The sequence below is a fragment of the Tarenaya hassleriana genome, unplaced genomic scaffold, assembly GCF_000463585.1.
Source record: "Tarenaya hassleriana unplaced genomic scaffold, ASM46358v1 Cleome2, whole genome shotgun sequence".
NCBI lineage: Eukaryota > Viridiplantae > Streptophyta > Magnoliopsida > Brassicales > Cleomaceae > Tarenaya > Tarenaya hassleriana.
Genome location: NW_010965372.1, coordinates 5,138,616 through 5,161,470, shown reverse-complemented (window position 1 = coordinate 5,161,470; position 22,855 = coordinate 5,138,616). Strand labels below are relative to the sequence as shown.

General features: G+C 40.3%; 6 protein-coding genes and 1 long non-coding RNA gene across 12 annotated transcripts in view; 2 read left to right on the top strand and 5 right to left on the bottom strand.

Annotated features, from left to right (window-relative positions):
* LOC104812380 (2-dehydro-3-deoxyphosphooctonate aldolase 1-like) overlaps window positions 1-2,795 on the top strand; it is a 3,666-nt gene extending 871 nt beyond the window's left edge. The window contains exons 3-14 of the mRNA XM_010539509.2: window positions 8-105; window positions 567-663; window positions 913-978; window positions 1,063-1,122; window positions 1,240-1,314; window positions 1,405-1,489; window positions 1,742-1,800; window positions 1,905-1,949; window positions 2,085-2,183; window positions 2,288-2,335; window positions 2,421-2,468; window positions 2,562-2,795. Of these exons, the coding sequence (XP_010537811.1) occupies window positions 8-105; window positions 567-663; window positions 913-978; window positions 1,063-1,122; window positions 1,240-1,314; window positions 1,405-1,489; window positions 1,742-1,800; window positions 1,905-1,949; window positions 2,085-2,183; window positions 2,288-2,335; window positions 2,421-2,468; window positions 2,562-2,618 (837 nt within the window). The 3' untranslated portion in view covers window positions 2,619-2,795. The remainder of the gene's footprint in view (window positions 1-7; window positions 106-566; window positions 664-912; window positions 979-1,062; window positions 1,123-1,239; window positions 1,315-1,404; window positions 1,490-1,741; window positions 1,801-1,904; window positions 1,950-2,084; window positions 2,184-2,287; window positions 2,336-2,420; window positions 2,469-2,561) is intronic.
* A 1,234-nt stretch (window positions 2,796-4,029) lies between these two features.
* Window positions 4,030-6,786, bottom strand: LOC104812379 (metal tolerance protein 9-like). Its single transcript, XM_010539508.2, has 6 exons — window positions 6,493-6,786; window positions 5,718-5,830; window positions 5,381-5,626; window positions 4,978-5,058; window positions 4,643-4,873; window positions 4,030-4,536 (listed from the first exon to the last, which is right to left on the bottom strand). Exons 1-6 carry the CDS (start codon window positions 6,773-6,775, stop codon window positions 4,192-4,194), a joined length of 1,299 nt encoding a protein of 432 aa, XP_010537810.1. The 5' UTR covers window positions 6,776-6,786; the 3' UTR covers window positions 4,030-4,191.
* Window positions 6,787-7,662: 876 nt separating this feature from the next.
* On the bottom strand, window positions 7,663-9,887 carry LOC104812378 (metal tolerance protein 9-like). Its single transcript, XM_010539507.2, has 6 exons — window positions 9,607-9,887; window positions 9,404-9,525; window positions 9,079-9,318; window positions 8,899-8,979; window positions 8,561-8,791; window positions 7,663-8,167 (listed from the first exon to the last, which is right to left on the bottom strand). The coding sequence occupies exons 1-6, from the start codon at window positions 9,815-9,817 to the stop codon at window positions 7,820-7,822; spliced, it is 1,233 nt and encodes a 410-aa protein (XP_010537809.1). The 5' UTR covers window positions 9,818-9,887; the 3' UTR covers window positions 7,663-7,819.
* A 626-nt stretch (window positions 9,888-10,513) lies between these two features.
* On the bottom strand, window positions 10,514-14,420 carry LOC104812377 (glyceraldehyde-3-phosphate dehydrogenase GAPCP2, chloroplastic-like). 2 transcript variants are annotated; one of them, XM_010539505.2, is made up of 14 exons: window positions 14,156-14,420; window positions 13,443-13,531; window positions 13,286-13,353; window positions 13,174-13,206; window positions 12,923-13,023; window positions 12,572-12,684; window positions 12,290-12,389; window positions 12,001-12,147; window positions 11,829-11,889; window positions 11,638-11,735; window positions 11,375-11,517; window positions 11,198-11,281; window positions 11,014-11,103; window positions 10,514-10,780 (listed from the first exon to the last, which is right to left on the bottom strand). In XM_010539505.2, exons 1-14 carry the CDS (start codon window positions 14,237-14,239, stop codon window positions 10,726-10,728), a joined length of 1,266 nt encoding a protein of 421 aa, XP_010537807.1. In that variant the 5' UTR covers window positions 14,240-14,420; the 3' UTR covers window positions 10,514-10,725. The 2 variants fall into 2 exon arrangements, with proteins under 2 accessions (XP_010537807.1, XP_010537806.1); XM_010539504.2 differs by having other exon boundaries at window positions 10,517-10,780; window positions 13,174-13,212; window positions 14,156-14,418.
* Window positions 14,421-15,602: 1,182 nt separating this feature from the next.
* LOC104812373 lies at window positions 15,603-19,209 on the top strand. Of its 2 annotated transcripts, none has more exons than XM_010539500.1 (12): window positions 15,603-15,641; window positions 16,180-16,389; window positions 16,529-16,579; window positions 16,796-17,136; window positions 17,418-17,537; window positions 17,743-17,813; window positions 17,886-18,055; window positions 18,168-18,221; window positions 18,305-18,414; window positions 18,497-18,610; window positions 18,706-18,831; window positions 18,940-19,209. In XM_010539500.1, exons 2-12 carry the CDS (start codon window positions 16,180-16,182, stop codon window positions 18,965-18,967), a joined length of 1,395 nt encoding a protein of 464 aa, XP_010537802.1. In that variant the 5' UTR covers window positions 15,603-15,641; the 3' UTR covers window positions 18,968-19,209. The 2 variants fall into 2 exon arrangements, with proteins under 2 accessions (XP_010537802.1, XP_010537803.1); XM_010539501.2 differs by lacking the exon at window positions 15,603-15,641 and having other exon boundaries at window positions 15,648-16,389; window positions 16,796-16,926; window positions 17,020-17,136.
* LOC104812372 lies at window positions 16,276-18,220 on the bottom strand. 3 transcript variants are annotated; one of them, XR_771583.1, is made up of 6 exons: window positions 18,035-18,220; window positions 17,727-17,954; window positions 17,509-17,598; window positions 16,725-17,411; window positions 16,501-16,625; window positions 16,276-16,368 (listed from the first exon to the last, which is right to left on the bottom strand). It is a non-coding gene; the product is annotated as an uncharacterized LOC104812372 (long non-coding RNA). The 3 variants fall into 3 exon arrangements; XR_771585.1 differs by having other exon boundaries at window positions 16,509-16,625; XR_771584.1 differs by having other exon boundaries at window positions 17,727-17,951.
* A 1,424-nt stretch (window positions 19,210-20,633) lies between the features above and the next one.
* Window positions 20,634-22,855, bottom strand: part of LOC104812374 (phosphoglycerate kinase, cytosolic) — a 3,226-nt gene continuing 1,004 nt past the window's right edge. Inside the window, exons 3-8 of one of the 2 annotated variants that reach the window (XM_010539503.2) lie at window positions 22,674-22,855; window positions 22,110-22,187; window positions 21,766-22,026; window positions 21,360-21,677; window positions 21,105-21,263; window positions 20,634-21,012 (exon numbers count right to left, since the gene is read on the bottom strand). The exon at window positions 22,674-22,855 is cut by the window's right edge and continues 2 nt beyond it. In XM_010539503.2, the coding sequence (XP_010537805.1) occupies window positions 20,818-21,012; window positions 21,105-21,263; window positions 21,360-21,677; window positions 21,766-22,026; window positions 22,110-22,187; window positions 22,674-22,855 (1,193 nt within the window). In that variant the 3' untranslated portion in view covers window positions 20,634-20,817. The remainder of the gene's footprint in view (window positions 21,013-21,104; window positions 21,264-21,359; window positions 21,678-21,765; window positions 22,027-22,109; window positions 22,188-22,673) is intronic. The other variant, XM_010539502.2, reaches the window with a different exon arrangement.

Below are 22,855 nucleotides of genomic sequence, written 5' to 3'. Positions count from 1 at the left end.
TTTTTAGGCTTCTGAACCGTTCTTCCTGTTGGCCGGTCCGAATGTTATCGAATCCGAAGAACATATTCTTCGAATGGCGAAGAACATAAAAGGCATTGCGACAAAGTATGTTCCTTCGTACTTACCTTCATCTGTGAAGCTCTTTTCTTGTGTCCATGTGTTTGTATCTTTGAGTGTGTTTCTCCTTCGTACCATTTTGCCCATTTGTGAAGTTTCCACAGAAGTTTAATGGCAATGAGCACAATTAGCTTGGTTTCTGCCATAGATATATCGTATGCACTTCTTGTGGGTAGAACTAATAAAATAAATGGCGTTGAAAAATCTGGTTTTCTGAGCCTTAAAACTTCATCACAGAGTAATGGAGGAGAAAAAGAGGGAAACCTTCTCCCGTATGAGTGTATGTATCCATCTATTGCCATTGTCATATTGCACAGCTTTATCCTCTCACCGCACAAACATTGTCTTTCGAGAGTGAGATGGAACAGGTGACATATCGAGCAATGTGATTTCTTCTGCAATTTCCTAATGCATGCTTTTGTTCCTTTTTTTTTCTCATTTTTCCGTAGGCTTGGATTGCCTCTGGTTTTCAAGTCAAGTTTTGATAAAGCTAACCGAACTTCATCAAAGTCGTTTCGAGGGCCTGGCATGGTTGAGGGATTGAAGGTAAATTTTCCCTGTTTGCTGTTTGATAATTTTCTGTCTTTTTTATTTGATGCCTAAATATTGATGAAACTGTCATTTTGCACTTTTTAAGATAATTTATCTCCAGAAGTAGTAGTGCATTACAATTCTCCAGCACATATCACCCGAGTGGATATAATGTGTGATTAGGCGCTATGGTTTTTGTATAATATTTACATCTTCCACACGAGAATACTCCAGATTGTCTTATTTGTTAGTTCTCTGTTGCAGATTCTTGAGAAGGTGAAAATAGCATATGATCTACCCATAATAACTGATGTGCATGAAACTGTCCAGGTATAAGTTAATGTATTCATCTCGTGCAGGTTTAAGGTTCAACACATCTCATTTTCTTTCTGATGCTTTGTTTTGTTTTCCTAGTGTGAACCGGTTGGCAAGGTTGCAGATATAATTCAGATACCGGCTTTCTTGTGTCGTCAGGCAAGACACTAACATATGCTTTCAACAAATCTCTTGTTTTGGTTGTCATGATACCTTCCTACTTGAATTTGATATGTGTTTGTGTTTTACATCCAAGTTTCATGATTTTAACTCCAGACAGATCTTCTGGTTGAGGCAGCCAAAACCGGCAAAATTATCAATATTAAGAAAGGACAGTTTTGTGCTCCTTCGGTGAGTTTTCTCTTCTGACTTCTTTCCGACTGGTCAAATGCTTTCCCTGGCATGTTTTTACCGACTGGGTTTATGTATATCCATTCTAAGGTCATGACAAATTCGGCTGAGAAGATTAGACTGGCTGGCAATCCAAATGTGATGGTTTGCGAAAGAGGAACTATGTTTGGATACCGTAAGTCATCAACTCTTTCTCAGATGATGGTTGCCAGAAGCATGCTTTAGGGTGTTTTTCAACTTTTTCCGTGTTGATAGAATTTTACGGCATAAATCAGCATGTAGACCTTTCGATTCCATGCAAATATTTTGGAACTAAATAACAGTGATATGTTTTCAAGTACAAGGAAGTTTGATACCAAATACAGATCGCCTTCTACTTTTTCGTTTCTATGGTCTGATTGACTTGCACTTTTGTTTGTATATTTAGATGATCTGATTGTTGATCCACGAAATCTGGAATGGATGAGAGAAGCTAATTGTCCTGTTGTAAGTAAATCTCTCCTTTTTTGTTGTTGAAAAAGTCTACTTCTCAGTTTTCGCTATATTCCCTTGTAAGTGTACATCTATGGATCTCAAAGACTTGCCTGCAGGTTGCTGATATAACTCATTCATTACAACAGCCCGCTGGAAAGAAGGTTATATCTTATAAGATCATTTTGGTTGTCTTGATTTCCAGGAACCGTAGATTCCCATAGTGATTTAGGATATGCTTGGTGGTGACAAAGACTATATGTAGAATGGTCTTAACACAAACATACAATCTCTTGTAGCTGGATGGAGGGGGTGTTGCTAGTGGAGGCCTTCGCGAGTTAATACCATGCATCGCCAGAACAGCTGTAGCTGTTGGCATCGATGGAATTTTCATGGAAGTAAGATAACATTCTTTGACATTACCGCCGCTCAAGGCATTATTTGATCAAAAAGGCTTCTTTTTTGGTTCCGATTTGATTACAATGCCCGGGATACATTTCAGGTGCATGATGATCCTCTTAATGCCCCGGTTGATGGCCCGACTCAATGGGTGAGTTTTTTTATAAAACACGCCTACTGATTCCATGAATCTGCGAAAATTTAGCGAAAGTCCGTATGTTGTCCTCTTGTTATAGCCGCTGCGTCACCTAGAAGAACTCCTGGAGGAGCTCACGGCAATCGCTGTAAGTGCCTCTCTTCCATCGTTGTCTTTAGCAATCTGTCTTCTCTGTACAAAACCAGCAAGGCCCTGAGACATTTCTCGTGGGTTGTCGCAGAGGGTCACGAAGGGGAAGCAGAGGTACCAAATCGATCTCACACCTTTCCATGGTTAAAACCCTAAAGGCGTTTATGTATCCTCCTTGGGTAAGAAACCCGCATATCAATATCACGACCATTCTTCTCATTCTCAACCCTCTCTACCAATTTTATTTTGTTGGATCCATTGTGATTCCGCATTGTTACGAAAGTATTTTATAATATTAATATCAGCAAAATTTACAGAGCTTTCATATTTTAGTAAGACAAACTAAAAAATAATAAAAACATGCAAATGCCGCCAAAATCGATAGGGTTACACTGAAAAAATCGAGAGAAATTTGAGGGTCAAGAGAGTAATTTAACACCCTGGAATTCAAACGCCCAAGATTAGAACTCTCTTCTTGATTTTAAGATGACAAGATTTGTTTTGGATTTCTCACTGTACTTGCGTTCACGCTGACTATTTCAGTGAATGAACGGCGCAATCGTTCAAGCGTAGAAAGTGAAGTGTTATTCAGTCAAGGTCTGGATGATATTCGAGTTTTTTAGTTGACTGTAATTTGTGGCTTACGAAAAAGAGACATCCTACGGGTTAAAAATCTCGACCACAAAACAAATGGGACAAAAGCCAAGCAGCAGGAAGTGGAAGTACATTTAAGGGTTTCTGAATGCACGAGGATCATAGAGGAAACCCAAGTGCCAGAATCTCAACCCTTATTCATGTCGGCAACGTACAGCGCTGAAAACGCTATTGAATCCAGAGCGCATCAGAGACTCTAATTTATTGCCTTCTTTTCACGCGACAACAATCAACGAGTTTCACAGTCCGACAAAACAAAATAAAAACACAATATCGTAGATTTCGGAGAAAACTGAAGTTGCGAAAACGATGAAAGGCTCAGGAAAAACGATTGTCACATCACCGAGCTACGAATCTCTCATAGTTTGATGGTATAATTGCACGATCATCACAGCCTCTAATATTCCGAGGAAAAAATGGGGAAAAAAAACACCGATAACAAAGCCAATCAGATCGATCCGAAGTCTTCGAAGGGATCACCAATCCCTATGAATCACAACTAAAGATCTACAACATTAAAAAAGAATACCAAGGTGACAGAGGAAAAGCTATCACGGGAGAAGGGGAAGAGGCTTGAGGCAGCATGACTACAGCCAGGGGAGGTTTAAATAGAGCGAATGATTAGGGCAAACCAAAAAACCCTAGGGAACGAAATGGGCCCTTCTCGCTTCGAAGTATATATTTTATTTTATTCAACTTTTGTGGGCCTTAAAATTGGTCTGGGCTTTAAAAAGCCCAACCATTCTCCCTAATATCCAAGTATATTTCTTTTATTAATAATTAATTAGTTCTTGATTTTTCTTTTCAGATGGCAGAAGTGGGACACGAAATCGATTGCTTTTTTAATTTCAAATATACAAACAAGTGGCTACATTTTTTTTTAATTGTAGAATTCAAAATAACTATTTTATATATACACACATTTATTTAACCTTGAAGGTTCGATATATAAAGAATAAAAAGGAAGTGTCGATGAGAGAGTTTGGTGGCACACCAACGAGAATAGAAACATTATTGTACACAACACCAAAAAGAAGAGAAGCGGACAAGAGAGAGGTGGGGAGTGATTAGACCTTAGACTTGTGTTCGGGACGGTGAGTGAACTCAAAGTCGATGTGGACGAAGGCACGTTCGACCTCGGGAAGGTGCTCGAGCTTCTCCTGAAGGGTCTCTCCGATGTTGTGTGCCTCGTGAAGTCTCATGTCTTCGGGCAACACTATGTCCACTTCCACGAAGTAGTGCGATCCGAAGGTGTACGCTCGGACAGTGTCGATGTGTCTGATCTGTTCGTGGTGGTTCCATATCAGGAACGTCAGCTTCGTCAGGAATTCCGGCGGCGCTGATCTTCCTATCAGCGAGTGGACGTTTTCTAATACCGTTCTTGCCCATGTTCCTATTGTGTACAACGCAATCTGCACACACACACAAAAAAAAAAACATAGGATTCAAATTCCTCATCCATGTTTAAGAAGACGAAGGCATGGTTTGTTCTGCATTTTTATTGAGGGGTTTACTCACTAGAATAGCACCGGTAGGATCGATCCACCAGTAGAACTTTACAGCCAAGACTGCGGTTGCTAGACCTATGGAATTGGTGACGACGTCAAAAAGGTGATCCTGGGCATAGGCCCTGACGATTTCGTTCTGGAATCTCCTGCAATAGATCATGAGCAGGAACTTCACGACAGTTACAGAAGTCATAATCCCGATCATCCAGTTCTCCTCGCTGCTACTCATATGAGGACCAGTCTGTACAAAAGATAAAATGTCACACGGATCAGACGAGGTGAATTGATTGAATTGCCAATAATCTTATGAAGAAGTGTATGCAGCCTGAGAAACGTATGCGGTACCTTGGAGACAAGTTGCCTGGCTGACTCGAGCAATACTTGCAGCCCAAGAGTTGCCATCACGGATGCAAACACGATGATGCCCTGCAGTTTTCAGGCGCCACGATTTTCATTTTCACTGATGACCCGACATCAAAATAACAAATTTTACGACTAATCGTATGGGTTTTTTTGTTTTTTTGTTTTATATGTCATGGCCATCTGGTTTGGCTATAAGCATAATTTGCGAGACAAATAAGTCCATTGTGGATCGATGACTAAATAGTCAATAGAAAGAACCAAACAAAGGGCAATAGGTGAACTTGCAGAGAGGAAGGAAAGGAATGAATGGTGAACTGTGGAAAGATGGATGCTCATTAGATTTTAAAGGAATCAAGGAGAAAGTTGTAGAGATTAGAGAACATACCACAGGTTGCATCCGTTTTTTCCCAATTGGATAGTGGTAATGGTTTGGTTTTCTCATGGCATTTGCGGTAAACCACAGAATAAACCCGGACAAGAGATCCAACAGAGAGTCCAAAGTTGAAGCAATCACAGCCATGGATCTACTTTCAACAGAAGCATAAACCTTTGCAATAAAGAGCACAAGGTTAGCCACATTTGAGATGTGAACCGCCAGCCTCTCGCTCTTTGCAAGCTTCTTCAGTTCTTCCTGTTGGCATAAAAAAGATCTGAAATGTAAAGAAAAGAACAAAATATCGTATAGAACTGCAGTGACAATAAGAAGAAGAAATGAGCAGAACCTCGGTTGGGGTTCCTGTTAAAGAACCAGTTTCATTGATCGTCTCCATCTCATTGAAACCCTCAAGAAGCCTCTCCTGCTTCTTGTAATACTCGGAAACTTTACGCTCTTTTCCTGTGGAGTAACAACAAGAGCAAAACCATGAGATTAATTTATGGCATAAATTCAAGCAACGCTGATGCTAGTTGGTTGTTTTCTGATATTCTTGTAACTTTTAAGTCATTTCTATAGGAAATGACTGTGCGTTGGCACCATTCATTGAATAAAGAGATAATTCTGTTTCATACTCTTTAATTTATGAATTAGAACAAGAGACCAGAAACCATCCAGATTCTGATCGTACGCATTTCGGAATAACTCCATATGGAAGACAGAATCCTATATTCATCGAATTGTCCAGATATAAATATTCGGATTCCAACAACAGATTTCTAGAGGGTTTTTAAGCAGCGAATCATCAGTAAATAACAAAATGCCGGCAAACAGTGAATCATGAAAAAATTCCTAGAGGGTTTATATATGGTACGATTTCTTCACCGAACCAGTTCCAGTTGAAGAACAGCTTTCACGGTAAAGTGTAATAACTTCATTGTGTAATCACTCCTCTGTTTGGTTCATATGAAAACAACATTTCACACGCAGGATAAACTTCCCCTTCATAATCCATGATCCTGGACGATATACGCGTATATGCACATATACATACACGGACGCGTATGCATACATACAGATCGCAGGGACGAGGATTGCGGAAAATAGATGGTGAAGAATCATACTCGGTGTCGTACGGAGGATGCGGGAGATGCGCGTGAGACGGTTATGGCGGCCGCCGGGAGACGGCGAGGAAGGGAGGCGAAAGGTTTCGAGGTTGAGACGCCATGATGAAGGAGACGGCGGCGCGTCATCATCCTGGGGCAAAAGCTCGGCATCGCAATAGGCAGCGCCAGAACGGCGGAGATCCTCCGTCGCCATTGCAGATCTCTCTCTCTCTCTCTGCGCGTTCGAGTTTTCCGGAAAAGTTAGAGAGAGAAACGACGATTCGTTTGCTCGTGTATTCATGTTGCACGATTTGTTGCTTGTTTTTAGCAAGGGAGTTCACATATACAAACGCGCCACGTCGTCTCCCTCTCTCTCTCTCCACATATACGTATAGGTATACATGTACCTAAATATACGTATTTGTGTATATATGGAAACATATAACCTAAATTTTTCATAACAAAAAGGAAAAACCAACCAAATTTTATCTAAGGGAAGTCTATCTTCTCCATAGGAATTTTGTTTTATTATTTATACATCAATGACTCAATAGATTTTAAAAAGAATAAAATGTAAGAATTTCATAATAATAAGTTATATCGGTATTATTTGTTTATATATATATGTTCTCCATAAGAATTTGGTTTTATTATTTATATATCAATGACTCTATAGATTTCATAAATATTATATGGATATATTATTCAACGAATAATGTCATCATCATGGTGAGTACACTTGTATATGTCTCGCTCCCCTTGTCAATTTATAAAACAATGGACCAATTTGTGTGTGTATGTGTGTGTAAACTTAAATATGGTGTATAATCATTTTCACATCCATCTATTTATTTATTACTAGTTGTTTATTTATTTGTTGGTCGAATATAAACTAGAAATGGACCATATTTCTTGTGGAGACCAAAAATCCACTATTAAGAATAAGCTATGTTGTATTTCTTTATATTCAAAAATAATTTTTGTATATTTATTTATGATTTACAAAAATAATTTCTAAATATAATTTATTTAGGATTTTCTAAATTTAATTATGATTTATTTATTTATTTTGTATATTCTATGCATTATTTATACTCAAATTTTTCATCTTATTTTTCTATTTAAATCATGTCTAAAATTTAATTTTTTTAAATATGTTTAAACAAAAACCCAATCACTATCAATGAGTGTACTAAACCAATACATTTGCCTTAAAATGATTACGCATCACATAAAATTTTACAAATTTCAAACAAAACGACCAATAAGACCACAGTTTCATAATAAGAAACAAAAAAAAAAGACAATAATTATGGATACATGGAGGATCTGAATCCGAGGAAATTTATTGGCGTTTGGGCCGGTGTTCGGGCTGGTGAGTAGCGTCAATATCGAGATGAACAAAGGCCCGTTCGACTTCGGGCAAAAGCTCGAGCCGTTCCTGAAGCAACTCGCCGACGTTGTGGGCTTGTCCGAGCGACAATTCCGAAGGCAAGACGATGTCGACTTCCACGAAGTACTTGGTGCCGAATGTGTACGCCCGAACTGTCTCTATGTGTCGGATCCTCTCGTCGTGGTTCCATATCATGTACGTCAATTTCGTTATGTATTCTGCGGGTGCCCCTCTTCCCACCAGCGATTTCACGTTCTCTTTCACCGTCTTTGACCAATTCCCCACCGTGTACAGAGCTATCTGCTTACGTTAATCCGATTTAAAAAAAGCCGCGAAAAATTTTGATCGGTTTGGTTCGATTTTGGTTTTGGTTGGATTCACACGGAGTTATAAATCATTTAATGTATAAAAAATAAATTGATGAAAAAAACCAAGTGAATAGTGCAGTTAATTTAAGTTGGGTTTGATTCGGGTTCTCGTTTGGATTCAAATTTAGTGCAAGAAATTGAAGTTTGATTTTGAACCGAACCGAATTGGAATAAATGGTTTTGGTTTGATTAGGAGTCGAGATGAATCAAATTTAGTTTGGTTTTCATTTTTGTTTTTAATCAAGATTTATAGTTGGCAATTCGATTAAATGTTAAACCGGATTGAACCGGAGGAGTTATGGGATAGGGTGCCACGTGGACGTACCAGAATGGCGCCGAGTTGGTCGAACCACCAATAGAAGCGGACGGCCAAAACAGCGAAGGCTAGGCCCAAGGAGTTGGTGACCACGTCAAAGAAATGGTCTTGAGCGTAGGCTCGAACGATGTCGTTTTCGAATCTCCGGCAATACATCATCAACACCAATTTCACCAACGTCACCGACACCATGATTCCGATCATCCACCACATCTTTTCCGGTTCTCTCTCCGGTTGAGCCTATATATATAATAAGTTTTCTTTAAAATAAAATATCATCCCATTTTGATATAAAAACTTGAAATACATTTAGTAAAATTTCAAGTGGCTAATAACATGATATGAACCTTTGAGATGAATTCTCGGACCGATTCAAATAGAACTTGTAGTCCGAGAGTGGCCATAACCGATGCGAAAACCACGATTCCCTGTCAAACCGATAGATAAACCGGACCATTAAGTAAGATTTACTATTAACTTTTTTTCCCTCTTCCGGTTCAATTCATTTTGGAAAAATCGGATCATACCACGGGTTGCATCCGGTTCTTGCCAATCGGGTATCGGTACTGATTCGGTTTTCGCATCTTGTGATGGGTGAACCACAAGATGAAACCGGACAAGAGGTCGAGAAGAGAGTCGAGTGTGGAGGCAACCACGGCCATGGACCGGCTCTGTACGGACGCATACACTTTGGCGATGAACAAAACCAAGTTCGCCGCATTCGATGTGTACACTGCCACTCTCTCGCTTCTCTCCATCGCACCATCCTTCACATAAAACGTAGGGTTTATATGTAATTTTGAATAATTTTGGGGTTAAAAACGAAAAAAAGGTGGAAAAGTGGGCATTTACTTGAGAGAGGTTATTGAGATTGGGAGGGAAAACTCCCAACTCGGTAAAAGAATCGACGCCTCGAAACCCTTCAACGAGCTTTTCTTGCTTCTTGTAATACCTGGCGATCTTCCTTCGTCTCCCTAACAGCAAAACACACACACGTATATGTATATATGTATATGTACGATGTCTTAAGCAGGAACAAGGTAAACAGGGATTACCGAATTGATTGGAGAAACAGAGAGAGGTGAAGGTTGAATCGGAGGAGGGAGGATCAGGGAGATGAAGACCGTCGATATGGAGCTTCCAAGACGGAAGAACAGCCGCCACGTGTACCGGCGACCTTCCGTCGGCCGTTGATGTTCCTAATGCTGCCGGAGACAGGAGCTCTGTCCTGTAATCCGATGAATCTGTCCGCTCGTTGCTCCCCATTTTTCTTCTCTTTTCTCTTTTGTTGTTTTTTTTTAAAAAAAGGGCAGGACCATCAAGAAACTAAAAACAAACATACACATATATATAGCAATTTGAAGTCCGAACCAAATAATATATAATTATATCCCTATGGAATCCAAGTTAAAGGTGAACGAATACCAAGAGAAGAACTAAACAAAAAAAAAACAGCAGAAAAACACAAATAAAGTGATTTTTTTATAAAAAAAATGAATTAGCTTTTAACGAAGTAAAAAAAATATAAAAACATGATTTTTACAGGGAAAAAAATAAACAAATCGAAAATCCAAATATTTCCCCTAAAATAAACAAAGATGCTTTAGTCCTCGTTTTTTCAAAAGTCGAATATTAGATGAGAAACTAAATAAAAAAAGGTTGAGGAAATGGAATATGTAAAGGAATGCATGAACAGTGCCGCCTTTAAACTGTGACGCTGAAAGCGTGAAACGAATATATCATGTTGGGGGGATTAATAGAATATTGGACCATTCACAACACTCTATCCTTTATTATTTTAATTATTCTAATACAAACTTTAAAAAAATGAAATTGGACTTTCAATATATATATATATATATATATATATCCCTAGTCAAACATCTCTCTTTTTTGTGTGCGAAAACATTAGATTCGTTTCAATAAGGAGCTAGAACCATGCATCTCCTAATCATATCCTGACTTGTTTTTTTTTCCCTTCCACTGACGTTTTTGGTACAACAATTTTTTTATTATTATTGAGAGAAGTCGCATGGTATTAAACCATATATATATCTGTATAAAAGCCAAGTGGCTAAAAGAGCCGAACAGACTTGACATAGAATAGCATAGCAGGTAATGTAAAAGGCAGACAAAGCTTTGTTGGCTTCTACGGCTTTCATCCCTCTCTCGTCTCAGCGACTCGCTGCGACCAACGACATGTGCTCTATCAGATCAAGCACTCGGTTGCTGCCACCAAGAAACATAAAATACAAGAGGTGGATTTATAAACATGAGTTTTTAAATTTCAGATAAATGATCTCTATTCGATTCATTTCGGTTAGGTTGGATTTGGTTTTCAGTTTTAGAAAAACCATTCCGGTTCTGGTTTTATATCATACTCGGTTCATATATGGGTTTTCGGTTTGGATTGGTCAAACCAACATGCCTATAGAGAGATAGAGAGAGAGAAAAACTGTTACCTGTAACCCCATTCATTGTCGTACCAGGAGACGAGCTTCATGAAGGAATTGTTCAATCCAATCCCGGCCTTGGCGTCGAATATACTCGACCTGCAAAAATTCACAACCAAAAGGACGACGATTCAGAAACTAACTATGACTATAGTAATCCATAACTTTTTTTGGAGCAGAGAAGAGAAGAGACCTTGAATCGCCGGCGAAATCGTTGGATACAACATCCTCGTCTGTGTACCCGAGAATTCCCCTAAGAGGCCCTTCTGAGGCAACCCTATAACACCACACCAAGTTTGAATCTTTCACTTCATGGTAAAACCATAATGGAACAAAAGGCTTTTAGTGGTCAGTTCAGAGGTATCATTACTTAATGGCTGCCTTAACGTCTTCGTAAGAAGCACCCTTCTCTAGCCGACAAGTTAAATCCACAACAGAGACGTTGGGTGTCGGGACACGGAATGCCATTCCCGTAAGTTTTCCGTTGAGTTCTGGAAGGACCTTCCCTACAGCCTTTTGACACCCAAAATCAGGGCTTGGATTACTATGATGATGATTCCATAACTAAATGCTTTAAGGTGATTCAAACATCCCTGGACATGATAAATGCAGACCGGCCGGCGATATGCATACCTTTGCAGCACCAGTTGAGCTAGGAATGATGTTTTGACTAGCACCACGGCCTCCTCTCCAGTCCTTCATTGATGGTCCATCCACAGTTTTTTGTGTTGCTGAGTATGGAAAGAAAAATATGTAGAAAAATGGATAATTTAAACTGTCTTATAAGGTTTAAGTAATTACAGTGACAAAAAACCGAGATATACCTGTGGTTGCATGGACAGTTGTCATCAGACCTTCAGCAATACCGAATTCCTCGTGCACCACCTGCCATTAACAAGCAAGGAGGAGATCAGTTTATTTCACCAAAGTCACGGAATTACACTTAGGTAAAATTTTCATTCATGAGAAACGAGATCTTTTTGCATCTTTACATACCTTGGCAAGAGGTGCAAGACAATTGGTGGTACAACTTGCATTGGAAACTATATCCATGTTTGGTTGGTATGTCTTCTCATTCACTCCAACCACAAACATGGGTGCGTCAGCCGAAGGGGCTGAAATGACCACTTTCTTAGCACCGCCCTGCAGAAACAACACAAGACCAGATAAATAAATACAGACAACTGTAAGAAGATGATTTAAAGTTACAAAATCAAGTTGAACTCAAATGCTTATACATATAGAAGTTGGAATTTAATGTGCAGGTGTCTACATGAATGCATACCTTCAAATGTGCGGAAGCCTTTGCCATGTTTGTGAAAACCCCAGAAGATTCAACAACATAATCAGCTCCAAGATCAGCCCATGGGATCTCAGCCGGGTCTCTGAGTTAGAAGAATCAACTAGATGTTAGGTTCTCTATAGGGAAAAGTTCGTATGCCAATCAACCGAAACGAAAAGGGCGATTGATGTATAGTTTGATCAGGTCTGGACAGATATACAAGAGCATGCTTCCCATTGATCTCCAAAGTAGAATCATCAATCAGCCGGGTCTTTGAGGCAATACCTCTTACTGACAACTTTCACATGCTTCCCATTGAACTCCAAAGTAGAATCATCAATTACGTTGATGGTTCCCTTGAAAACCCCATGAGTAGAATCGTATTTGAACATGTACGCCTGCACCAAGTTTCGTGATCAAATATCGACTTGCCAGAGACAAGACAAAAACATCCCATCCCGTGTTCATGGTTTCCTCAAATTGTACCAAGTTAAAAGACCAGAGAAAGTAGCAGAGAACATTAATCAGATGAAGATCAGAGCATAAACACCTTTTTACTCAAACTTGACCACTAACATCACATTAGCAACTAGTACTACTAGACAGAGACAGACATCAGCTAGTACAAATCCTCACCATGTATTTGGCATCAATGAACGGGTCATTGACTGCTACAACATCGATATCATCCCTGAAGGTTGCAATGCGAAGGACCAACCTTCCAATCCGACCAAAACCTGCAGAAAAGAAAGCACGTAAGCTTTGGCAAGAGAACAAAGTACAAGACTGATAGAATAATCAGAAGGATCTAAAACATAGATAAATGGCTGGTTTTCGACAACTAAATGAATCCACCTACTACTGCAAGAGAGGATAAAAGTACATACCGTTGATCCCAACCCTGGTCTTTCCGCTGCTATCTGACCCTAATCAAGTCAAGCTGGATAAACATGCAGCACCAAATACCATAATTAAGCTTATAGATAATTTTATTCTTACTCTGCACTGCGGGTGGAACTTCTGTAGCTGTGGCCTTGATGGGCTGCATACTTCTTGTGTTGCATTTTCTGTAAAAGTCACATACCCCTTTCAGAACAGAACCAACATGAGTGATAAACAACTAGCATGTGTTACAGAGTTTTGTTTTTCACCGAACTGCAGAGATAAAGATGACCCGGTAGAAAGAGCGGGATCAGAGAAGTTTGATGAGGTAAGATTATGACTGAACACAAGGCATGATGACACCTGAATATTTGAGGAAATCAACAAAAATAAACCACAGAAATTTCTTTAGAAGCTTATGAAATCTTTAAGATAGAGTCAGGCAAACTAAATTGCACCCGAGGGCATTAACCTCAAATCCAGACATGAACAGAAAAAAATCTCAAGTACAACAGCCAACGTAGCAAACTAGCAACCATATCCAAAAAAAGATGATGACAATTTTCGCGACACATAATTCAATTTAAAAGCCAAACGGCGATTGTCGTCTTTGAGATTCTTACTAGATATGACACAGATATATATCATAAAGTAAACATAAATTCGAAATTTCAAGTCATTTTCCGACTCTTTTTATGGAACATTCCACACAACAATTACATCATTCAAACCCGGGATTTCAGAGACAACATACAGAGCTATCTGGACACGAAAATCAATACCAAAGCTAAAGAAGAGACGTCAAAATCCTACTTCATTGACGAATATACCAAAGACGACACACAGAAACGAAATCCAAGCAGATCAAAACGCAAAAAAAAAAAAAAAAAAAAAAAAAAAAAGAAAACTAACTCCAGCACAAAGCGAAAGACATACAAGCTAACGCAAGCATTTCAGATATCGATCAGAGACGAAGCGTCGTCATACCTTGAAATGATCAGAAGACGGCGGAGAGAAGAAATCCACGCAAGGAGCAGCGGCGGAGGATCTGAGGAAAGAAGAGAAGGTCATAGCTAAGGACAGGGGGAGATTTCGAGGTAAGAGACTCAGATAAAGCCTAAAACCCCTTCGACCGTGGGTTCTCTGGAGGAGGTGTAGAGCCAAGAAACGCGAAGAATCCCAGAAAATGTTCGCGGAGTTTCTCCTTTTTTAAATTCGACGAATTGTTTTTTTTTTAAATATCTTATTCAGCGGAGGCTTTGAGGAATATATATGCCTGCCATTACTGTGCAACATACGAGTCTCTGTTGCTATAAAAATATGTGGGCCATGTTCAGGTGCGCCATGGCCCATCGAAACTACAGTGAATATCGTCATTTAATTGCAACAAGGTTTTGTTTAAGTCCGTATCTTTTCGGCGTTAGTCATGGCAAAACTAATTAGAGATATATAGAAGTAAATGCCGTTGTGCATAATGTTTGCGGACGATACCATGTTAATAGACGAGTTCAGAGAATGAGTACATCTTATTTGTGTTATGTCATGATCATGTCATGGATATAACAACAATAATTGTTTTTTTATTTTTTTCACAAAAACATAAGTGATTTTATTAATATAAAGCAAAGCATAATCCTTTTCAACAAATCATAATTATTTAAGAAATATATTAGAAATAAAAAACTAAATTCAAATTTATATCTCTATATTTTGACTTTATAATACAAGAAACCCTTTGACAAAAATATTATATTCTAATTAAATAATCAAAATACACACATTCTTTACAAATCATCCAATTTATTACTAATATTTATCCAATTTATACACAAAAAAATAATGTACAAATTGGACCGGATTCCACTTATCATATTTTTCTGAAAAATAATGTATGTGAAAATGATATATATATATATATATATATATATAGGATGAATTTTTATAATATCATAGCTATTTTTCTATTAATATATCCTGTGATAGAAATGAATCATGTCGCTGAGGCCCTGAATGGGCCGGCCTCTAAAGTATATTTTGTCGGGTAGTGCCGGTTAGACTGCCCTGGGCCGCGTTTCAAAACCTTTTTCTGATTGACCCGGCCCTACCAATGATTTCCTTATTATAGGCTGGATATTCCGGCCAGGTACTGAGCTTGACAGCTTGAGTTGCCACGTGTCATCTCCTGAAGCGCTCATCCTTCTTCTGCCAAATCGCCCTCCCTCCCTCCCTCCCTCTCTGTATGTTTCCTCTCTGTCTCTCCCCCGTCAAAAATGGCGAACCGCTCCATGGTTTCCTCAAATTGTACCAAGTTAAAAGACCAGAGAAAGTAGCAGAGAACATTAATCAGATGAAGATCAGAGCATAAACACCTTTTTACTCAAACTTGACCACTAACATCACATTAGCAACTAGTACTACTAGACAGAGATTCTTCTCCGACGTTCTCTTCCTGTGCGCTTATGCCGTCGGAAAGGTAATTCTCTCTTTCTGCACATTCACGTTGAGTGTGTGCATCTTTTTTCTGTGTTCTTGCTAGTATTTGTTTCGCATTTTGCACGAATTCGAATTCCGGATGAGCTGTTGAGCTTCTTCTCCCATTTTCATCCACTCCCCAGAGAATTCCTTTCCGAAATCGTTTTCTGATTGATCTCAAAGATTTGTGGGATCAATCGTTTCTTCTCAGATTCTAGGAGTTTGTGTTATTCAACGTATTGGTTAGAGGGACTCAAATTTCGTCCCTAATTTAGCAGAATATGCATCGGCTGAAACCATACTTTTGAATATTGCACGCAAACAATATTGATCCGAATCTCCCTGTTCTTTGTGTTCTTCTACCTCTTGTATCAAGTCATTTGAGAGTAGTTGTGAAGATGGGTTATCGCATGCTTGATTTCGCATTCAGGATAAACATAATAGAAAGTATAGTCAAAGTACTTCAATGTCTGCATCACCTGTTGCTGTTTTATAATTGTCTCTACTAGAGTATCCATGTTCTATGTTGCATTGAACAGATGCCAACAGAAGAGTCGTTCAACAATGCCAAAATGGCAAATAGCTTCATGTTCTGGAATGATTGCACTGAACCAGAAGATTTGGAAGCAATGTGGATGGAGCCTGCAGTGAGAGCAGAGTGGCTAAACGTTGGAGAAATCAAGGGACAAAGGGTTCACCTCTCAAGGGATCCAGATGGGCAGCCGTATCTGACACAGACAGAGATGAAGGTAAAACTTGTTCAGACATCGTTGTTTTTGTATTTGCAATTAGAAATGCCTTTAACAGAAGAAGGATGCTGATTTTATGAGTGGTTCTTAGACCTGTCTTGATAACTATACCTGCTTACCGAATTCGTTGTTATTGCAGGCAGTTGCTGATATTATTGTCCGGAGACATTTCGATACATTCGTAGATCCGGTACATTTAACTCGGAGCTTCTCATTTGATAGAATGTTTCTTCTGTCTGAAATCATGACAGGAGAAATTTTAATTGTCAGCACTTCATTACATTTCCTTTAATGGAAAGCTAGTAGAAAGTTTTCTAAAGTTGATCTAGTTTTACCACTAGGAAAGTGAAATCGGATATATGTTTCCCTGATCTCGAAGTCTCGTATATCCACTCTTTCTCTGCAGGAAATGCTTTGCGCACTTGCTGAGCTTGAAAGTGACAGAAGGCCTCTCATCATGCGCTATAACAAGAAGACCAAGGAGACTGGTATAGGTCTTCTACAGATTGATGCAAAGACAGTAGAAATGTTAGCCGGGTACGAAATGCTTTTTTCTACTGTCTCAACTTTCCAAGAGGATACTCGAAATATATCTTCCTGTTCTAGTTTTAAGTCAAATCTTTACTGCAGAGGACAGGGTTATCAAGCATATGATGTAAAAGAAGATCCCGATCTTATTCACAAGCCTTTTACAAACGTATACTATGCGGCAGCTTACCTCAAATGGATGTCAAACTATCAGGATAAGTACGACATTGAGATAACATCCATTAGTCGTAACATCCATGTGAAATAAAAGGAAGAAAATGGTAATTTGGAAAACATGGAATCCAATCTGGGTGGACAAAGCCTCATATCAGGCTTGAAAGGGTTTGCCACATGTTTTATAGCGTTTTGAGTCTGATCCGAGGCTTTATCTAACTTGGTTAACTTGTGATTCAAGTTACCGTTTTCTTCCTTTATCTCAAAACCTTTCAGTTACCTCTCTGTCATTCTTTGGAATTTTTTACAAAACCCTTCATCTGCAGACCAAGAAGCGAAGAGTTTATCGTCAGAACATGCAAGGGTGGAACAAAAAAGGCCACTCACAAGTCTACATTACCATATTGGAAACGCTACCTTTCAGTCAAAGAATCTCTCCCATCAAGGTGGTTGTTTCTGATCCCTCATCATACAGGCTTCCAAGTTTCTTTTGTTGTACATGTTACACTGTTGTTACAAGAATAAGGTATTATTCTTCACATGTTAAAAGTTTTGTGACCACCAAAACTGAGGTAGCCGAACTAAGAAAGCCGAGATAAGCAGAATTTCAGTATTAAAGTTTCAGTTTTTTTTACCGAATCATTGTCGCAGAAAATCTGGCGATGGTGGCCCTACGGCGGCAAGTGGCTATCCCCCTATACACTCAACTTCACCAGACTCAAGTAATCCTCTCTCTGTCCCTTTAGTTTCCTTCAGCCTTTCAGGATTGATTCTATCCCGTATTGGCTAAACAGGTACTAATCTCACGTACTGGGACTCGAGAGCTTCCCCAGAAGACATGGAGAACATGTGGAACCATCCTGCTGTACGTAAGGAATGGACAAAATCAGGAGAAGAAAAGGGAAAGGTTCGTTTCTCACAAGACAGTGAAAGGAGGCCTTACCTTTCACGAGTGGAGCTAAAGGTGCCGTCTTTAACTAAACCCTGCAGTTAGAGCAGATCATAAATCTTGAAGACATTTCATTCCGTTCCACTTTTGCCTGATCAAGAAAGATGCCATATATCTCTTCTTTCAGGCTGTTGCAGAAATCATTGTTTCCAAGTACTTCAGCACAAAAGGACTCAGAGTAGTAAGTATATATATATATGTATGAAGACCACTGGCTTATTTCTTGCTTTCCATGTTCTACACTGACGAGTTTGTCCCTTGCAGCCTACGATCTGCGCTGTTGCAGAGATTGTCAGCATGAGGTTTGTGAATGGTGTGGGAAAACATGTAGGAATTCTCGGAGTGGACTATGCAACTGCTTCCTGGTTACACACGTAAGCGTTTTTCGGGTCAGAACACATTGCGAGATCAAAATATCGATTCTGACATTGTTACCTTCGGTATTCCTTTGTGAAGGGAGCTTGGTTATCGGGCATACAGAGTCGATTCAGCCGATGATCTGACCAAGCCATTTGTCTCCATGTACTTTGGAACAGCCTATTTGTTCTGGCTATCGGCATACGAAGGACGGTAATACCCTTTTCTCAATCTCGACGAAGCAAAACCTGATAGGGTATTCGCAAACACCAGAGGAAAAAAAACTTATATATTGTACGGAAACACAGGGACCGAAGTCCACAGTTCATCGTGCAAGCTATCGTGAAGGGTCCACAGAATGTAAATTTGCAGGAAGCAGGTCCAGCTTGGCTCAAATTCGAGCAATCTTTGAGCTACTACGAAGAATCGAAGAGGTAACTAATCAGTTCATACCCCATCCTCTTCTTTTTCCAAGCACCGATCTTTTTTTCAATCAAACAAAGGTGAGATTACTGATGGAAGATCGGTTATTGTGTCATCAGGGATTCCGGAAACTGCATTATACTGTGAAACCAGAGCCCATATGAGAAACGTGTAATGCAGAGCATTTGAGACAAAGCCTCTTTTCCAGGTAGTATGCTGTATAGTTGTTGTTCCACACGGTTTCTTCATTTCTTCTTAATCTCTAAACTTCTTTGTCTCGACGATATATATATATGGGAGATGATTCTTGCGAAAACCCTCTAGGATTTGTATATTTGTTCTCAGGATTATATAACTTGAGACTGAAGTATACAAAGCACATGAAGAAACTCTCACGCAGTGCTATCTCACTGCTTGGCTTTTGTGTATATTCCATGGTACCTCAGTTATCAATCTCTTCAGGGTCAAGAAGATGAAAACCATTTCATCTCTCTTCTCTGCAAGTCATTTCCTTGACCCGAATCCACGAAAGAGGCTACCTATTCTTCGAAAACTGTATGTCTCGATCCAAGGATCTATTCGGGCAATACACTTCCCGTTTCCACCCCGTTCCCCTGGCCATGTGGCCGGGACTTGGCCCTTTTACGCCTATAATCGGAGCAACGAATCCACGTCACAACCCCTCGAGTTCCATTCTTTTCATTAGCTCGAAAGCAAATCTCTTTTCGCCATTGGAGAGTAGGAGATACCTCAGGAGGATCACATACTCCCGGCATCAGCTTGAAGCCATTTCCAGCTCGCTCCTCTTGCAGAGGCTGTGAATCAACTTTACAGCTCGGGGGTGAGAGGAAGATCATCCCCTCCCGCAAATTGGAGAAACCACTTTCACTTTCACGGCCTCTTTTGAATCCATTGAATTGGCATAATAACCCGATAAGCCATATCGTATAAGCTCCTAAACCGAACTCGTTCAATCCGATAACTCCGCCCTCGAAACTCTGTTCTATATCTTTCACCACAACTTCTTCTTCCGCCCTTACCGTTACCCTTGCCTACTTCAACAAGAGGTTTAAAGCAGCCGAAATCGAAAAAAAGAGGCCGTGAATGGATATATATTTTCGAAAATCGAAAAAAAGAACCTAGCAGCCTTCATTGCTCGTTTTACATTGTCGGGATTCCCAGTAATTTTTCACCATGTTGTTGAGCTGGAGCCACCATGATTCCCCGGATCCCGAGCCAGAGAAACAAAGACCATGTCGTTGGGGAACAATTGCACTTGACCATGTCGTTGTAAACCGCCAAGGCTGACAAAAAATGAAACTTATTTTCCTTCTTCACCTGCAACACCACATTGTACATGAACACATCGGGTCAGAAGTCGAATTCCTTCGTCCTCCCGAGCGATTCCACGGTCTTTTCCGTCATACCCATCACGGAATAAGCTGAGATCGGTACGAAGAAAGAGTAAGAACGGACAGAAACGCCGGCAAACTCAGGGATTTGAGGATTCAAAGGCGCTCTCTTTGATGGCCAGATGAAGAAACGGAAACCCAGTTGCCGATTGATAACCGATGCGATGATTTTTGGCAACCCTAGGCTTCACCAGAGATGCTAAATTCATGGCGTATTCGAAGAGGACTGAGCAACTGAACGGAGGAACATCTACTCAGAAGAGCAATTTCTGTTCACCTTTAAGCCTCCATACACAACTGGGACGAATGCTTACATCTATTCTGATTCCATTATATGATGCATGTATCTATACACACATGCACGTGTATATATATCATTCGAAAACTGGAACCTTGTAATCTCAATAACATGGAAACACACAAGATGAATCCATCCACAAGATGAATCTCAATAACTCGGAAATGACAAGGTGAGTTTTCATTTCATCTCTTATTCCAACTCTCAGCTCGAACCAAAAACTCAAATGAGCAGGCAGAGGAATCTCAGCTTTTTACCATTACTATTTCTTATAAAAGTCGAACCTTTCAAGCGTCGTCCAGTGCAAGAACACCTGGGAGTTGCTTCCCTTCCAGAAGCTCTAAGCTGGCACCACCTCCGGTGGAAATGTGGCTCATCTTATCAGCCAGACCCACCTTCTCCACGGCCGCTACCGAGTCTCCACCTCCTATGATTGTCGTCACCCCCTTCCCGCTCAGCTCGGCGAGTTTCCTTGCGATGGTCTGCAATGGGAACACGAGAATATGGTTTGAACGGGATTGTGAAAACGTAGGAAAGTGGGAATTCGAGCATTGATCAAGACGCAAATGCAAACCTCAGTCCCGACAGCAAACTTGTCGAATTCAAAGACACCCATCGGGCCGTTCCAGATGATGGTTTGGGTTGTGTCCAGAGCTTCCCCGAATGTCTTGATGGAATCGGGTCCTATGTCCAGACCCATCCAGCCGTCTGGGATGTCCGAAGCTGACACTACCTGCAAGAGAGTTTCGTCATAAGCTTCAGGCAAAACAGAATAGAAAAATCACTAATAATGGTGATCAAGAAAAAGGGGGCTGTATAATAGCTCTACCTTGCTGTCAGCATCGGCGGCGAATTTGTTCGCGATAACAACGTCGCTGGGGAGAAGTAGAGAGACCCCTTTAGCTTTTGCCTTCTCCATGAGGGATTTAGCTAGCTCAAGCTTGTCCTCTTCTACGAGAGATGATCCGACCGAGTGGCCTTGTGCCTTGTAGAACGTGAAGATCATACCTCCTCCAAGCAGGAGAATGTCAACCTTTTCCAAGAGGGATTCAATGACCCCGATCTTTGTTGAAACCTTTGACCCTCCAACAATGGCGGCAAAAGGCTTCTTGGGGTTGGCCACAGCTCCAACAAGGTAATCGAGTTCCTATTACCATCAATGAGCCACGACAATCTAATCAGCAAAAAAAAACATTAACGGAAATGAAAGCAAATGTGGTAACACTTTCAAGCACCTTCTGCATGAGAAAACCAGCAACAGAAGGCTTCAAGTACTTGGCAACTCCCTCCGTAGAAGCATGAGCTCTGTGAGCGGTTCCGAAAGCATCATTTACATAGACGTCGGCAAGGGCAGCAAGTTTCTTGGCGAATTCAGGGTCATTCTTCTCTTCCTCCTTGTAGAACCTGACATTCTCCAATAGCAAAACACCACCCTCGGAAAGCCCAGCTACCAATGTCTCAACTTCTTCACCGATGGAGTCATTTGCCATCTTAACCTGGTAAAAGAAGAGAACAAATTAGGAAAACCGGCTGTACGAGAGAACTTGCATAGAGAGGAGAAATCATAAGAGGAACAGACCTCAACACCGAGAAGCTCAGACAGCCTAGGCACAAGAGGCTTCAAGCTGTACTTTGGTGTAACACCTTTCGGGCGACCCTGGAACACACAGATTGAGATTAGAGAGATAGACTTATTAGGCCTAGGCAATAAAAACATCTAGTTTCATATACCGAATTACATGAAACATAACAAACAAAAGCAATACACGCTTAATTTCCCCAGTTTCAGTCTAGACAGAACCTAACTCTGACGGTATCATGCCGTTCCTAAAACAACTGCAGCTGTGGTACGCGAGCTTGTCCAACCAAAGCCAGCAGACTATGCCCAACTCACTTGACTAATGCGAACATGGATCAACACAAGCAGAAGAATAGACGAAGACGAGCCTAAAGATTGCAACTTTGCTTGTAAAAAGAAGGGCCCATATACAAATACACACAACCCCCGAATTCGGACTTAACTATAAATCAGACACACCGGTCATAGAACGAGCTCCCAAAATCAAAGATCGAACCCGTGAAATCTGAATCTGATAAAAAGATCCACAGATAGAAAAAAGAAGAGAGAATCAATATGCTATACCAGGTGACTGCAGAGGATAACCCTAGCTCCATTGCTCATCAAATACTTGATTGTGGGAACAGCGGCACGGATCCTGGTGTCATCGGTGATGTTTGAGTGATCGTCGAGAGGAACGTTGAGATCAACCCTAACGAACACTCGCTTCCCCTTCAAATCAGCCTCCTTCAACGTCGAGACGCTCT

Excerpts from the sequence above, each read along its gene's own strand:
- LOC104812379 (XM_010539508.2), bottom strand. The coding sequence starts at position 6,775 with ATGAATACACGAGCAAACGAATCGTCGTTTCTCTCTCTAACTTTTCCG. Across the intron at positions 5,831-6,492 it reads CATCCTCCGTACGACACCGA|GAAAAGAGCGTAAAGTTTCC; the intron begins GTATGATTCTTC and ends GTTACTCCACAG. Across the intron at positions 5,627-5,717 it reads TAACAGGAACCCCAACCGAG|GAAGAACTGAAGAAGCTTGC; the intron begins GTTCTGCTCATT and ends TTATGCCAACAG.
- LOC104812377 (XM_010539504.2), bottom strand. The coding sequence starts at position 14,239 with ATGACCTTCTCTTCTTTCCTCAGATCCTCCGCCGCTGCTCCTTGCGTG. Across the intron at positions 13,532-14,155 it reads CGTCTTCTGATCATTTCAAG|GTGTCATCATGCCTTGTGTT; the intron begins GTATGACGACGC and ends TCAAATATTCAG. Across the intron at positions 11,518-11,637 it reads GCTCAACTGGTGCTGCAAAG|GCTGTAGGGAAGGTCCTTCC; the intron begins GTATGCATATCG and ends GGGTGTCAAAAG.
- LOC104812378 (XM_010539507.2), bottom strand. The coding sequence starts at position 9,817 with ATGGGGAGCAACGAGCGGACAGATTCATCGGATTACAGGACAGAGCTC. Across the intron at positions 9,319-9,403 it reads ATCTCAATAACCTCTCTCAA|GATGGTGCGATGGAGAGAAG; the intron begins GTAAATGCCCAC and ends TTTTATGTGAAG. Across the intron at positions 8,168-8,560 it reads ACCAACTCGGCGCCATTCTG|ATAGCTCTGTACACGGTGGG; the intron begins GTACGTCCACGT and ends TAACGTAAGCAG.
- LOC104812373 (XM_010539500.1), top strand. The coding sequence starts at position 16,180 with ATGCCAACAGAAGAGTCGTTCAACAATGCCAAAATGGCAAATAGCTTC. Across the intron at positions 16,390-16,528 it reads TGACACAGACAGAGATGAAG|GCAGTTGCTGATATTATTGT; the intron begins GTAAAACTTGTT and ends TTGTTATTGCAG. Across the intron at positions 18,056-18,167 it reads TTTCACGAGTGGAGCTAAAG|GCTGTTGCAGAAATCATTGT; the intron begins GTGCCGTCTTTA and ends CTCTTCTTTCAG.